The 15,072-nt window shown below is 38.1% G+C and overlaps 1 protein-coding gene across 10 annotated transcripts in view; it reads left to right on the forward strand.

Moving 5' to 3' along the window:
- The window catches only part of LDB3 (LIM domain binding 3), a 130,608-nt gene that overhangs the window by 27,123 nt on the left and 88,413 nt on the right, over window positions 1-15,072 (forward strand). For all 10 annotated transcript variants that reach the window (XM_074830437.1, XM_074830436.1, XM_074830438.1 and 7 more), the window contains exon 3: window positions 13,203-13,354. In XM_074830437.1, coding sequence (XP_074686538.1) covers window positions 13,203-13,354 — 152 coding nt within the window. The remainder of the gene's footprint in view (window positions 1-13,202; window positions 13,355-15,072) is intronic.

Below are 15,072 nucleotides of genomic sequence, written 5' to 3' on the forward strand. Positions count from 1 at the left end.
CTCTTTTCTGAGGATTTTATGTAGGAGATACACAGGAAATTGAAGCAGAAGGTAGAGGGTGAATTTTTTTCAATCCTGGGAATTATACAAAAAGGCAGAGGGAAGGCCATTCAGGAGAAAATGCCTGTCACCAGCTGAGACAACCAGATGGACATAATCTGTGGTACTATTTAAAATGTCTAATAAAAGTTTGGGAGCATCTTTGGCCTGTATTAGTCAGTTACATGTAAAATGCATATGTTGCTCCAATATCATATAAGTATGTAATCTTACAGTCCCTTGAAGAGCTGTGCAATTCTATAAATAGAAGACCCGTCCTAGGATAAAGAGAGATTACTAATACAGCTCCATTTGGCACTTCTGTCTGCCCCAGGAATCTCCCCAGCTGCCCAATAACCATCCAAGCATTCTTAATTTTCATTTATTTCCGCTTCTTGATATCTGAAGTAAAAGCCTCCTGTTGTTAAATAGGTGCATATTCACTTTGAGAAATGTTTTGTGTTGCCATTGCAGTTGGCATAGTCTTGATGTGGAGCACATCAAAGTTCCATCGCTGACAGTCTTTAAATATTTTCTCTGCAAACATGATTCATAAGACTGAGCCATGTTATTGAGCAAGATGCTGTGAGAGAAGGAAGGATATAAAAAAAGGAAACAGATGAAAAATAAAAACGAGGGAGAGTGGGAGCCAGTCATCCACTAAGTAATCTCCTGATTTAAGAGGGTTTAAAGAAACTTGGCCAAGATCAAACTCTGACAACATATTAAAACTGCAAAATGCCTACAGATTTTGTTTGCACGTGGGTGTACAGCTCTGAAAAGTATTACTGTAAATATAACTGCCTAGAAGAGAGAACCTTCATAATTCCATCGGTATAATTCTGGCTGGATCTGAGATCTGCCTGTTGGTATTAGGGAATACATCAATCTTTAAAGACATTTTTGCTTTATGCAGTCCAAAATGTCACTTTAATTTAGCCATTCAGACGCTTGCCTGATGACAAAATAGAGTGATGAAGCTCACTGTCCTGCAGTTTAGCTAAGTCCTTATTTGAAATCCAAGTGGAGGGTTAACTTTCTCTATGTGTTCCTTTCATTCCTCATTTGTATCGGGCAAATAACAGTTTTACTAGCAACAGGAATCCCTGTTAAAGTAACTGTCATATTTTGTCATCCACACAATTAATTGTTTAGCAATTCTTTTGGTGCCAGATGAAGGAAGAAAGTCAAACTGGGTACAAAAAGGCAGACCACCTTAGACTTTCTGAAATTCTTTCTTGGTCAGATAACAACTTCCCTGCTGCCTCTTCCAAACCAATTATTTTGACATGCTCCACTGCAGAAGTTAGTGTCTAACGCAGCCAAGGAAAACACTGTTAAGCTAAATTCTGAACTTGATTGCATTCCTTCCATGGACTTAAATAGATGTCCTGTGAACATTTATTCCATAACAAAATATGCAATCAGATTATCATAATTAGTGTATTTACCCTGGACCAGGAGAGGAAAATTCCTAATTTGGGCATGCAGAATTTTGAAACTCATTGTAGCTAGGTGTGTAGCTCATTAGAACCTCAGCTTCCAGTGCTTCTGAGAAAAATGTTATCGAGGAAGGAATGAAAGATAAAAGTACAGCTTTGAAATGGAAGTGAATCACCCTGCAGAATAATTGTTACGCCCAAGCTATGTGTAAGTTACACAGGTTGATGATCCATAAGAACCTGTGCTCTGAATCAAGGATGAATTAATATCTTAAACTAAGGATCAGAACCACATTCATCTAGATAGAGCCTAGCTAAATATACCAAGAAGGCTAATGATGATTTTCACACGTTATTTATGCACCTAACCTTTGTTACCGAAGCATGTTTATTAGATAGGAATGTGTAAGCCGTATGTGAAAATCTACCCTAAGCTCCTAAACCACTGATCATGCTGCCAAACTGGTAGAGATCTTTATGATTCACTGATACTTTCATCCCAAGTATAATTAACTACCTGAAAGAGATAGGAATGTACAGAGGAGTGAGAGCTGGAGGAGTTTATGTAGACAGCAAGCTTCGAGGCCCTACTTGAAACACTCTATTAAAACCTGCATGCTCTTGAAGAATAATCCTGCCTTAGTTGGTGCTGTTTACACCAGTGAATGGTGAATGCCAAATCTAGAGGAGATAAAAAAGGAAAGAAGCAGAGTACCCAAAAAGGAATTGGCAGAAACATTGCTCCCTGGGTTAAGAGGTAAAAGTGTGGCTAACCAGCAGTATCAATATCACAGGCAAATCTGCAAGTTGTGTTTTGCAGGGGCCTTTTGGTTATACAGAAAGTCTTCATTCACAACTGATGGTTGCTCACTTGGCTATCTGTGATTAAAACAATGGACATTTTTCATTGGACCCTCTGGAATGTAGTACAAAATAAAGGTGAAGAATTTATTAAGATGGGATACATCTTTCTTAGCATTCCCAATGCAAACTGAAAGCTCTCTAACCTTCAGCTGTTGATTACCAGGGTGAGCAGCTCAGAAGGTGAAAGGCTGTCTGCAGTAGCATGTCAACTGGATAGGAAATACTGATCAGGCTTCTCTAACCGCTTTAATACCTTAAGTGCCAGTTACTGGTCATAGTCTTTGCACATTGAAATCCCCCTCCACACACACATGTGCTGGGTGACTCCTTGGGGAATTCAAAACCTGTCATCAGAGACAACAGATCAGCTTGTCCATAAGGGAGTGTTTCTCTGAGCACCTAAAAGACTGGTGGATGAATGTTGACAAAGTAGTCAATACACTGATATTACTGCCAGCAAGGGGTCCAAATGTCATCCTTGTCACAATAATAACTAATTTGTTCTGTGAATGTCAAAAAGTTTCTGGTTTTCCTATTGTGAAAGTAGTTCTATGTTTCTAACAGTGAATACTGGGAATATGCTGCTGAGTGGGATGGTCAAGTAAACATGCTTTACCATTTTAGAGAACTCTAGAGGGACTGGGCTTTTGAATAAATAATTTTCCTGCTGCAAAAAAAATAAAATCCCAGTTGCTTATCCAAAGATAATTGAGCCTGCTTGAACTATGCACTCTGCTGAATTAGGACTCATGAGATCACAGACTTCTGCCATCATCTGGAATGGAAATTCCCCAAGAACAGATTTCCTTGTAGTGGCTGGGAATTTTTGAGTTAAGTTTCAGCCCAAAACTTGGACATAAAAATAGAAGACGTGGTGTGATGAAGGTGAGGGGCATTGTTTGGATCTTCAAACACAGGTCAGTTTAGATGAAGAGCCATTCACCGTAGGCAAATTAATATTAACTAGCTGAGGTCATTAATTTCTTAAAGCTCTTTCTAAATAACCTGCTTCTAAATCAGTATATGGCTTCTCAAATTTATGGGACATTCTTGTTCAAACCTGATTTCAGTGCACCCTTCTTGATGTTGCGTTTTCTCAACTTAGTCTTGTCAGTTGTACCTTTCAGGATGCGTTGCCTCATAAACGATGTTTCATGAAGACTTTCTTTAAATTTTCAGAACATAACATCTTTGTATTTTATGTAATGATTTGTAAAAGATTTTTACTTCATATTCTCCCTAGGAAGTAGTGCAGTTTGGGAAGGGAGATGGTGAAGCAGTACTCTGTGGGGAAAGAAGACTATCTACAGGTTACCCGTGTGTATAGCGCACCCAGCTGATCTGACTTCTTTCTGACCAGAAATTAAACAAGCTTGTGAGCCCTATATTAATGTAGGAACCACTCTGTTGGGTTTTACTTGGCATCCTGTTTCATCACAAGCTTGATGGTTCATAGGGGAGAGAAGTCAAGTAGGTAAACTGTTATGGTCACCAAATCTACCCATGTTGCATTAGTAGTTGAACAAAAATCACTTTCTTTCTCAATAAATTATACTTTTTCCATCTTACTCATTTGATTTTTTTTTAATTGAGTCTAGAATAGCCTTTAGCTACAGATAGTACAGTATGTTAAAACATTTCATTTCTATTATTGCATTTTGTCTGTAAACAGGAAGCCACTCTAAAGTCACATAAAAATTTGTTATTGTAGAGTTATGGAAAGTAGTATATGGAAAAAAGGCAAAAACCCACATTTTGACAACTTTTCAGCTTAATACTTCTGTGTGCCCTGAAGCCACTGAGATGTGTGGGAAGGTACTCAGCTACATTTATGCAACAGAGCTGATGGATATAAAATTCACTTAGAGGGATGCTTTTACCTTGAGAAAACCATATATGTCACTGACTTGTACTTTGTCAAATAAAATCTGGGGTTTTTTATTATACTCTGCAAGCTTTAAGTGGGAACTTTTTGAAGGTTGCTGTACCCACCACTGTAATGGATTAAAACACCCAAAACCAGCATTGGCATCATCATACTATAAATAAAGTTCAATCCTTGTCCTCAGCAATAGCCACATCTCTCCTCAGTCAAGATAAAGAAGCAGTAAACCAAGATGCTTCCTTTTTAAAAATTCAGATTGTGTTGCTTTTAATTACTATTTTGTCAGTCCTCACAATCATCAATGTAAAAAGTTTTCCCTTTTACATTTGAGATTATATCGATATGTTAAAATTATTTCCTGTTAAACAAATGTGGTTCCTGGGACTTCACAAGGGAAGTGGCATCTTTGTGTTTGATGGAAAAGATAGGAAAACAAAGCTTAAGCTATTGCATCTTAACAGGGAAAAGAAATATCCTCAGTCTTTACAACTTCCCTTGCTTCCTGAAACATCCAGCAGTTAACGTACCCATTAAATGTGTAAAGATTGTATTTTACCTGCTACATGTTTAAGTTTCCAAGGATCCTGCTGGGATATCTGGCAGGATGTCATGTTATACACTAAACAGGATACAGCAATTACAGAAGAAATTTGCATTGCACTTTCTCAGGGGAACTTTGCTTCTGTTCTTTTTTATTCACTTGGATCTTGAAAGGAATTCTTCACTCTCTGAAGGTTGAAGCCTGTGCTTTTGTTTATTCTCTCGCAGAGTGTAGATGAATACTACAGGTACAAAACAGTTATTCTAGTGGATAAGGAGAGTGTTTAATGAGCAATTGATGCTATATGGTGGATGGTTAATGCTAGGCCATCCAATTGAAACAGATTCACACTGGGCAATATGGCCTCTTAAAACCTTAGACACAAAAGTAATGGCATGATACCGAGTGTAGTTCCTGCAAATTGAGTTTTGATTAAACATCTCTGTCACTGTGGACATATGCTATATCTCATCTTCTTTCATACAGATGCCTTTCTGTGTGTACTATACTATTCCAACATCTGTAGGGAAAGCAAGGAGTTGAATACTACATACTTCTGGTTTAGAGACAGGACTGCTATTTTCTGTGTCAAACTGGCAGCTCATGTTTTAATAATCAGAGGAAGAATTACTCCCCTGGTATTCTGGTGGCCAGAAACAAAAAGAACTCAATAAACAAATGTACATTTAAAGAACAGTTGAATGTAAGCCTGTGTCAATATAATAAGTACCCTAATTTGCAAACAGACAGGAGCAGAAGAGTCACTTATACATCAGTACAATCTGTGCTGGAACCTCAGGACTTACTCAAAGTCAAAGCTATTTTAAGTTGCTTAATATCAGAAGTGACTGCCAAACTAAAACTCTCAGTATTGTCTCAAATGCCCTTTTAGTCAGGCCTTATTGTTGCTGAACCAATCAGGAACCCTTCAAAGTTATAAAGCATTGTAGTCTTGCTTGTATACAATGAACTTAAAGAAAATAAGCTTACCATAGTGGCCAATAGCAAAAGACATAAACCCCTAAATTTATTGCTGATGCTTGTAGGGGGGAGACAAATTGTGTTTGTATGAGGAGGTCAAAAAACTGCACAAAATGTAGAATTCAAGAAGCTGATAGCTGTGAAATGTGAAAGGCCATATTGATAACTGAGATCTGTCTACTTGAAACACAAAGAAACATCCCACCTTATAAAACTGCCTTAAAATGAATTAAAATTTGAAACAGAGAAGTAGGGGAGAAGAAGGGTAACCTTTGAAGGAACTTGGCAGTTCTGGTCCTGCAAGCACTTACAAGCTGAGTGTAACTTTGCTTCAGGGAGTTGTCCTGTGGAAGCAGACAGAATTGCTCGCACACTTGGGGCTGCCAGAATGCTAAGGATCAGTACCTCAGTGATATTCTCAGTTTTGATTTGCATTAAGGTTATTAAACTCTTTGATACCAAAGAAGAGCTTACTTGTTCCTTGAAAACTGTTGTCATAACAAAACAATCAACGTTTATTATTACATGACTCACCTCTGCTTCCATTTCATTTCTGCAAGATACATAGCACATGCTATCTTGGCACAGTACGTGATGCTAACTGAGAATAGACTGAATAGATCTAACAGCTATTTTTAGATGAAGATTGGGAGAAGAGAGATTACTATTAGTCATACCATACAAGATACAGAGGGCCGCATAGTCTCCTAGCTATGCCAACATATCCTATCAAAAAGCCTCATCCACATTTTTAGTCATCTGTATAGTTGGTGTACATAGACAAGTCATGGTTCTAACAGGCTAAGCTGCAAACTCCAAAATACTTTCTTTTTTTATTTAACAAAGGACTGAAAATTTTTCAATCAGATATTATGTAGTTGAGTCAGGGAACAGAATGATCTTCCTTCCAACCAGGGACAGGAGCATTCACACTCACTCTCTAACAATCCTCCAAAGCCTTACCTAGGGCAATCCCCTAAGCATTGACTGTATGCTTCGCTTCATTTCCCAGCTGAAAATCTTTTATATTTGGCTTATTTTCATCACCTGGGTCTATTTAGCTTGGCAAGAAGGGCCAACCGACTGACTTCTTCCTTGAAGAGCCTATATATTGTGCATGAACAGCAGCCTCATAAAGGCATTGAGTAGAAGGAAAATTTCTGGTGTTAATTAGGGTGGTATCCTTCCAGTATGACCTGGCATACCTAAGACTGAGGTAAGCTGAATAGCTTAAGTGCTCTTGTAGTACAGATTTCAGCACAGGGTGTCCTGAATTACAAGTACTTGACTGGTCGTCCCACAAAATCTCTGTGGTACTGGGGTTCCTGCCATCCAAGAGAGGTAGATTAAAGCTATTTTGGGTGTTCTCACATGTATTGTAATCTGTCTTCCTAACTACAGATGTAGCATAGCCTGAGAGGCCACTTCAAAGTGTCTTGCAGCTTGCCAGCTCAGCTCTGTTTAATATAAATGGAAGCTCTTCAAGGTGTCAGTGGCGTATTTTGCAGATGCCGTGAGTGTTCATTTAAGGCCAGTTTTGTTGTATCATTAAAAAAGGAAAGGAAAAAAAAAAAAGCCTGGTAGTAAAGTGAAAAAAAGGAGACATATTCTTCAGGCAAATGGTAACTGCAAAAAGGGAATTTTCTTTAGGTTTGGTTAGTGATACATGCAAGGACTTTAATTTTCAGTTTCCTACAGTCCTCTGTCTTTATGTTTAATCAGTTTTGCACAGCTCTCCTATCTGACACTAAAAGGTATCAAAGACAGTGGGATGTTTGCTCTGTGGTGTAGGGTATCTAGGCTGTTTCTTTCTTTGTTTCTGTTTTATGCCTTCTGGCAATACATTGAATCAAATAGTGGATTTCTGCCTGATGACTTATCCCAGTGGGTTTATTCCTTTTCTTGCTGTTTTTTCTTGTCCAGAATTGTCTTCTATTTTCTAAGAAAACTCATGCTTTTCCCTTTGGAGCTGTTACACCTTTCCTGTGTGGACAGGGCTGGAAAGTGACTCATTTAGGAAATAATATAAATTTCCTCAATTAACTTGTTCACAAGGGGAGAGGAACTGTTGTCTTCAGTCCAGAGATAACTACTTGGATTCACATGGTCATTTGCCAGTTCAGTGTGACTGTTCTGTGGTGGGATTTCAAAGAACGTCTCTACTCATTTCAGTAGGTCATGCTCCTATGTGTGAAATGAAGAAGTTTTGCTGCCGTTGCCCGGCATTATGAGCATCAGTGCTTAGAAAGCCTATGAAGGTTTGTTAGAAGCATCTACACAAAAACCCACTTGCGAAAATTTAACGGAGGGAGATTTAAATGCCGTTTTCTACATAACAGAAGCGTATTATAATTTCTAGTGATCCTTAGTGTCTGTCCATTCCTGTTCTTGTAAGAGTATGTTACAGTTTCTGATAACTGATAGCTTATGTCCTGTCTCTGATTTCTAGCTTTTCTGATTATGGAAAGGAACGCTTTCTTTTAATATTTTATTCTATTCCAGAGATCCTGAAGAGGAGAAGGTATTCATTCCCAGTGCTTTAGCATATTTCTAGTGCTAGTGAATACTTGATTCTCTGAAAAGTTGTTCTTAAATGAAAAGCATAAAATATAACTTGTTGATTTTGGGGTTGGGGGTCAGGAAAGGGTCGGGCATAGCTCAAGTCCTGGAAAAAGAAAAGGCCCTGACTAATGCTGCCAGCATGTTAACAACTTCTCAGCTGTATAGGCCTCCCTATGTATTTTTGCCTGCCTTGTAAATTAGGAGTTCCTTGGGGTAGGAAAACTGTGTCCATCCATCTGTTTATACAAGAATTCTCGTTAGTATTTTAACACTCAACCACTCAAATGCTGCCTGATCCCTATCTCAACCCGTTTGGAGTGTAGCTGAGGGGGCTTGGATGGGAACACATGCTGTTCTCAAGGTGGTGCAGCAGCTGCGCTTTGTACACTGCCTCCCAGAGCTCCTGCTAAGTAGTATTTACTCTGAACCCAGTGCAGACTTAATTTTTAGGGCACAGCTGTTGCTGTCGTGCTATATATTCACCCAGTTTATAGATCTGCTCACAACAGAGTGTAGTAAGAATTCTCTGTAGTGCATTGAAAGCAACATGTGATACTTCCAGGCTGCCTGCTTGCTTTAAGCTGGGGATATTGGAAGTCAGATGTCTGCCTTTCCTACAGATGTCTGTAGGAAAATTGGGGGCTGAAAATTTACATCTCTGAAGCAGCAAGTGTTCCTCTGCTTTCTGAGAAGTAAAAGATGCTTGGCTGTTCAAGATGAAGTCTGTGCTTGGGCTTGAGGCACTAAAGAAATACTGTAAAAATTAGATCTGTCAGTGGTACCCTGGATTGGATTTTGTAAATCAATTGACAGAAATAGCTATACCTTGAATCTCTCGTGAACATATCACTGTAGCCTTAAATAAAGTCATTTGCAACACCTAGTGTCTGAAAGCTATGTTGTAATCCAGCGCATGTGAGTTAAGAATATTACAAAGGTTTTCTGAAATAGTTCTGTCTACATCTTGTCCAGAGATGTTTTAAGAAAAAAACATCGGTGGTCAAATTGAAAAATGCATATTTGGCCTAGAGAGTACTATATTTCTTTATTTTTGTTAGTAGAAGAGGCTGAGATAAGAGCAAACTAGAATTTACTATGTAGAGAGATCTGGATTTGCAGTCTAATTCCAAGGGTTAATTAACATTCACCCTTTGTTTAAAAAATATTTTTTAAAAATCTTTTTAAATAGAAAATAATCCCTAAAGATTTCACAAAGACACCGTGAGATCTTCTTTGTTTCTGATTATATTTAGTAAATTTTTAGTAGATCAGAGATGAATTTTCAAAGGAAAATACCAACATATCAACACTTTGCATTCCATTCCTTTCTGCTGGATCTCGAAAAATGGGAACAAGATAGTCTTGAATGTGCCTTGACACATCAGATCTGGCTGCCCTGTATCTCCATCTGTATGCTGGTATTTTGTCCCTAACAATTACTGACTGTTCTCAATGTTTGCTGTAAATGCACACTGTGGGTTCACTTGGAAGTATCAGAGAAGCCTGTTATCTTCTAACTAAAATAGGTATAATTTTGTACTTTGAATATTTTATACAGATTATACATCAAGAATTTAATAATGCCTTCTATATAAAGCTCTACAGAAACAAATAATCTACATAGCATGCTCTTAGCCAGTGGGAAGACTTGGTGAAGAAGTAATTCTTTCCCGATAATTACTATGGTTCTGAATTACAGATATAATAAACTAGATCCATCTTTTATACTTGTGAGTCTACTGTCTATGAAGCTAGGATAAGCTGAATTTTAGAGGTAGAGTGACATCAATGGACTGCTGGCCCCTGAAATGGGGTTTGGAAAGGGAGACGGGTATGAAGGATTCCAGCCCAGAATTTGTTACCATTATACTTAGCTGAAGAATTAACTATAAATCCCTTTCATTTTCTTTTCAAATAAAAGAAGACTGGCTGGTAGGCCATGATTAAGACTGTTTCCTCAGCCTTCACAGTGTGATTCTCCTGTAGTTCTTTGCTTCAGAAAGAGTGTTGCAATGGCCGTAGTTAGAAATCCATATAGATCATAAATTCAGAGTTATACAGGACTCTGATAGATTCTTCTGATGAATATATATTTCATTTAGGTAGTGTTTTTCCAAAAATGTTAGGCAGAAAATATCCCACTAGAGTAAGTGAAATCAGGTCACTAGTTAAAACCATCCCATCCCTCAAAATTTGACTCTAATTCTAGGACAGTTGTAGTTACCTGATGTATCTTTATTTCAAGATATAACATTTAAATTTGGGGATGTAAAAAGGAGAAATCGGAGAAACTGAGAGGGAAGTCAGTATGTTACAGCTCTTTAAACTAGTCCCAGATCTAGATTTCTTTATTCTTTCTGTGGAAGCTCTGCTTCTCTGGCCTTACTGTGTTTGAAGCATCACTGGGGAGTGGAAGGAGAGATGTATATGTTAAATGAGAATTCCCAAATTAGAGCAGACATTTGACTTTCAGGGTTGATGTTCAAAAACTAGTCTTTGTTCTTGATGAGCAAAAGGGGGGGTTCCCAGCATTTGGAACCAGCTGTCTGGAGACTGGAAGTGTCAGCATCACACAGTGTTTTGTGGCAAGAACTTGCATGGTTCATGAGGAGGTACAATGTGGTATCTTAGAAAAGTGATATGTGAAGATTGTTTATTAAAAACTCTTTATCAAGAAGGTTTAAGCCTTGGTGTCTACCTGATTAGCAAACAGTTTGTTAATAGAGAAAAGGGATAAATTTAGAAGGACTGAAGTGTGCTACTTGATAAAGTCAAGTCTTACTGACTGATTTATCTGAGTTTGGCTTTTGTTCACATTTTGCCTTTTCCTGACTTTTATTTTATTGTAGATTCTGTTTCTTGACATATTTGGGGGACTGTGCACGGAAGGGTCTTTCAGTAACTGTACAAGTACATGTGGGTATGCAAATAACCCATGTTCTTTATAGGCTTCTGGATTCTGAGTACTTTGCATAATGCAAGTCAATGAAACGCATAGATGCTAAGTTTATATAATAGGTTAGGAGAACTACGCTTATAATAACAATCTTTTGTTTCTACTAATTTCTTTCTATGGGGGTGCATTAGAATGCAGAACAAAACTTCATCATTGAAACTACCACAAAGTATTTCCCCCACCCCTCATTTCCTTAACACCAGAAAAATACATCAGGGGATGGCACTGCCATTATCAGTCAACTCTACTTTGCATGAGTACATGATATCTGTGGCTGTCCTTCACTCATAGAACTCTTACTGCTTACTGCTTTTATCTCTAATGAAAAGGTATAGAAAGCCATCTCTTCCAGTCAGATCAGTTCTGGGATGTTATTTACAGTGCCTAATTTCAAAGTAATCTCTATTTTTAAGTAGAATGTCTGAGTATTCAGGGTGCTGTGTTCTAGCACGCTGATACTAGAGATTGTGTTCTAGTAAATTCATGACTCTCATTGTCAGACTACACTGTCCATTAGACTGCCAGCCTCAATACTAAGCACTTTTAATGTGGTGTTAAAAAAGGTGGGTTTTTTTTCTTTTTTCTTCTTTGCCTTTGCCAGTGGAAGAGCACAAACAAGCAGTCTAGGGAATTGTTTTGGAAGGACTTTTTTGGTTTGAGTATGTACATATTTTTAAGTGTTTTGAGGTCGTATTGTGGAAGGCAGGTTAAGGAATTTCACTTCACACTTGATGAGGAAAAGTGTTTGGATTTGTGTTGGGTTTTGGTTTCCTTAGGAATTTACGTTTCAACCTGGCTTGTAATCAGATACATCTTTCTTTTATGTTCACTGTGCTGAAGGAACAAAGTTTTTGACTGCAGCCTTTGTTGTAATATTTTAGATTACCTTTGGTTTTTCTCAGAAGTGAGGAATGTAAGGAAGCAAGTACCTAAAAGTAAGAGCAAAGACGTATAGCTTATGTCCGTACCCTTGAAGTACTGAGTGCTGAAAGCAGAGGACAACTCTGATGCACTCACTAAAATGTGTCTGGCTGATGGTATGTGAAGGCTCTTCTGTTTTAGCTGGAGTTCCCTAACAGCGTCAAGTTTCATAGTAGCTGTACTGTATCAATGACATTCAGATGCAAGCTGAGAGGGCTGTGTAAAATTGAGGTCAGGATACTGTCCATTTGGAGAAGATGTGGTTCACAAGGCATCTGGAGCTAACAAAATGTGGTGCCATAATGAATGACCAGAATTTCTGAACTGTTGCCTCATTAGTGGAGTTTCTAGTTGAAGCATTGTGTCTTCTAAAAGTGCTGGTCTGTGTTTGGATTGTCAGGTACAACAGGTTGATGAGGTCATCTCGGGTATGTAGTAATCAGTCTTGGTAATGGAACTATAGTTGTGTGTGGGTAAGGTTAAGCAGAATGATTTCCTATAAAGCTTGCTATAAAAGAAGCAAAGCATGTCCAAGGCCTCTCACACATACTAATTTTCTGTCTGTTCAATATAATGAATTAATTTGGGAAAAACGGCTTTTAGGAGAAAAACTACAATAAAATCATGCACTAGATAGTGGCTCATTAGTTTTCTACTTCTGAGTAATGTCTCTATGTACTACTCCAACATAAATAGGGATAATTATCCCCTTGAGGAGGAGATAATATGTGGTAAGGGAACCACTACATTGGGCTTAACCTCTCAAAATAGAAGTAATGACAAGTAGATATCCTGGACCTTTGCAGAAATGTGAATTAACTTTTCGCTTGTTTAATTTCCATAAATTTTGTTGTTCCATCCATACAATAATAGATACAGCTAGTCTTGTATCTATTATTGTATTTATTGCTCTATGTATTCCTCACTATAATTCTGGGCGAGTTCTTCGTAAGTGCTTTGTGTACAGAATGACTTACCCTGATATGGCTTTTTTTTCCTTTTCCCACACAGATCACCCCTGGCAGCAAGGCAGCACAGTCACAGATGAACCAAGGGGACCTTGTGGTAGCCATTGATGGAGTCAACACTGACAGCATGACCCATTTAGAGGCCCAGAACAAGATCAAGTCAGCCAGCCACAACTTGAGCCTCACTCTTCAGAAGTATGTTGATATAAGTTAAAGTCTTTGCATTCCAAAGGGCATCCTATAAAACTTGTGACTAAGGAATATAAGTGTTTTATCTCTGTTATTTGAAGCGTTCAGGGCACAGATATGAGATGGAAAGCCCAAATCTAATCTGATTCTTGAGGCAATCAGCATGGATTCTTATAGAAATCAGTATGTTTGATATGTTGAGTGTATCTGTGTTGAATCCAGCCTATTGTAATTCTACATCCATTCAAGCTTCTGTTAAAAAAGAAGTCCAACAGTGATGTTTCTTTTGTTTATTTCTATGTGGACAGCACAGAGTTTTGTTAATTTATGAATGACTATTCTAGAAATGACAATCATAGCAAGTGTAATAGGGCATGGGAGGAACCTGTCATTCACAGGGTGAATAATCACAGCAGGCTGAGAATTTGTGTTAATGGTCTGGCACCTGTGAGTTGGAAAGTGGCCTCTCTGCACCTGACAGAGTAAGAAAGGTGTAGCCAGAGTGCAGGAAAGGAAGTCATAGAACATGGAGGTGGCAGACTTTCTCACAGAGATGTGATAAAAGTTGTCTTGCCATTGAGAAAGGAAAATCTCTTCACATAACCAGGAAAAGTTAAGAGACCTGTTAATGTTGCTTCCAAGGAAACTTTTTCTCAAGTCAGTAAACCCTGCACAGAGACTTTCTGTAGTAGTTGCATTAATATTTAAAGCTCCATTATTATATAAAGCTAAGTAACCGCTATTTTTATTGCATTGTGGAGAAGATAATTTTTACATAGGCTAGGCAAAGACTGGCACAGAAAGCAGGTTGTAATGTGGAAATACAATTTGTGAGACTATACCAGAAAATCTCATACATGGGTGTGCAGTACAGCTAAGCAGTATCAGGAACAGACTAGCACCTAAGGGAAAAAGATCTTTAGCTGTTTCCAAGCCAGAGCAGAGTACTCTAAAGCAAAATGTATGGCTGAATTTGCCCCATGGCTTTTTAACTCTCAAGTTTGTCTTTAAGTGGGTGTTCCAGATAATGGATAAAATAAGTACAAAAAGTAGAAAGATGCCAACAGAATTGCAACATATTTGTTAGCTTCTGTGAGAACACTGGATAGACTTATATATTTTCTGGAAATGTATAACTTAAATATTTCCTGGAGAAGAGTTTAAATTAAAGCTCTTCAGATTTTCAGATGTTCCAGATTTTCTCAAAGAAAACCCTTTGAGATTTTTCTCAGAGGGTCTGGTCTAGCTGTTTCAGTGAACGCAAGGGAGGTAGGAGATGCATAGAGTAATTTCTGCTGCCTTGTATGATGTGCATGTATGCCTCTTGGTGTGCTTAGGCAAGATTTTCAGCCAAAAATTAGAGAGACCAGGAGCCTAATAGTAAGTGTACTGAAATGGGCTTTATATCAGAAGCCAGAAGAAAATGGTCTTCCAAAGTCATTGAGAGAAGATGGGACAGTATCTTGATGCATGTAGTTGAATTCTCATCCTATGGCCCACTCCAGCTTCTGTTTGATCTGTTCTAATGAATGCTAGTGATATTATGAATATATGTATGCTATCTTTAAGAAGATTTACGTTGTTCTAGATTATTTTGTATTTGAAAGTTAAGGAAAATCCTTTCTGATAAGTTATTTTAGAACTTCTGTCTGCTTTTCTATTAGATCCTTCTGTTTGTACATTGAGAGAAAATGTTTCTTACTGTGCTTGGGCTTGTTGTGCAT

This window comes from Strix aluco, chromosome 7 (assembly GCF_031877795.1).
Source record: "Strix aluco isolate bStrAlu1 chromosome 7, bStrAlu1.hap1, whole genome shotgun sequence".
Taxonomy (NCBI): domain Eukaryota; kingdom Metazoa; phylum Chordata; class Aves; order Strigiformes; family Strigidae; genus Strix; species Strix aluco.